Raw genomic sequence first — 585 nt, 5'->3', positions numbered from 1 at the left:
TGTGGGGGGGCACGGGGTGGCTGCTCCTCCAACCCCTGTGCCAATGGAGGGACCTGCCAGCCCCAGGAGGGGGAAGGAGCCGGGTTCAGGTGGGTGCTGAGCAGGAACCCAGGGAAGTGTGTTTGGGCGGCAGCATGGATCCCTGCTGGTATCCCTTGGATAGGAAGTCTGACACTTCCTTCCCCTCCTGCATGCTTCCTTGGGCATGTAGCTGGGATACTGCATTCACTCAGCAGCCCATGCTGCCTGCTCACCATAGCCCTGCCTGCACTTTCTGCCAGCACAGCACCAGCAAGAGCTGAGTGCTGGCTCCACTTAGCCTTGTCCCCTAGCCTGCAGGCTTCTGGGCTGAGGGGAGAGAGGATCCTGCCACCACAGGAGGTATGGGGAGGCAGAGAGAGGTGGGATTTGGGGCTAGGATCTGGCCGCTGCAGCAGGGCTGACTGCAGAATGGGGCAGGATGCGGCCCCAGTGTCACTGCTGTGCCCCTGCGCAACCCTCTCTACGCCGAATGCTCCAGCTCTTTCCTGGAACCGTGCCCCCATTAGTGGCTGAAAATAGACACAGGCGGGGGGCGAGGGGGTG

The 585-nt window shown here is 62.4% G+C and overlaps 1 protein-coding gene across 1 annotated transcript in view; it reads left to right on the top strand.

The window, feature by feature from the left end:
- SLIT1 (slit homolog 1 (Drosophila)) overlaps positions 1 to 585 on the top strand; it is a gene marked incomplete at both ends in the record, with an annotated part of 14,542 nt that overhangs the window by 11,273 nt on the left and 2,684 nt on the right. Inside the window, one exon of the mRNA XM_008946219.1 lies at positions 1 to 89. This exon is cut by the window's left edge and continues 9 nt beyond it. Within this exon, the coding sequence (XP_008944467.1) occupies positions 1 to 89 (89 nt within the window). The remainder of the gene's footprint in view (positions 90 to 585) is intronic.

Source organism: Merops nubicus, unplaced genomic scaffold, assembly GCF_000691845.1.
Source record: "Merops nubicus isolate BGI_N331 unplaced genomic scaffold, ASM69184v1 scaffold41888, whole genome shotgun sequence".
In the NCBI taxonomy this organism is placed as follows: Eukaryota; Metazoa; Chordata; class Aves; order Coraciiformes; family Meropidae; genus Merops; species Merops nubicus.
Note: the sequence above shows the minus strand (reverse complement) of the source record. Positions and strands in the feature narration are given on the sequence as shown.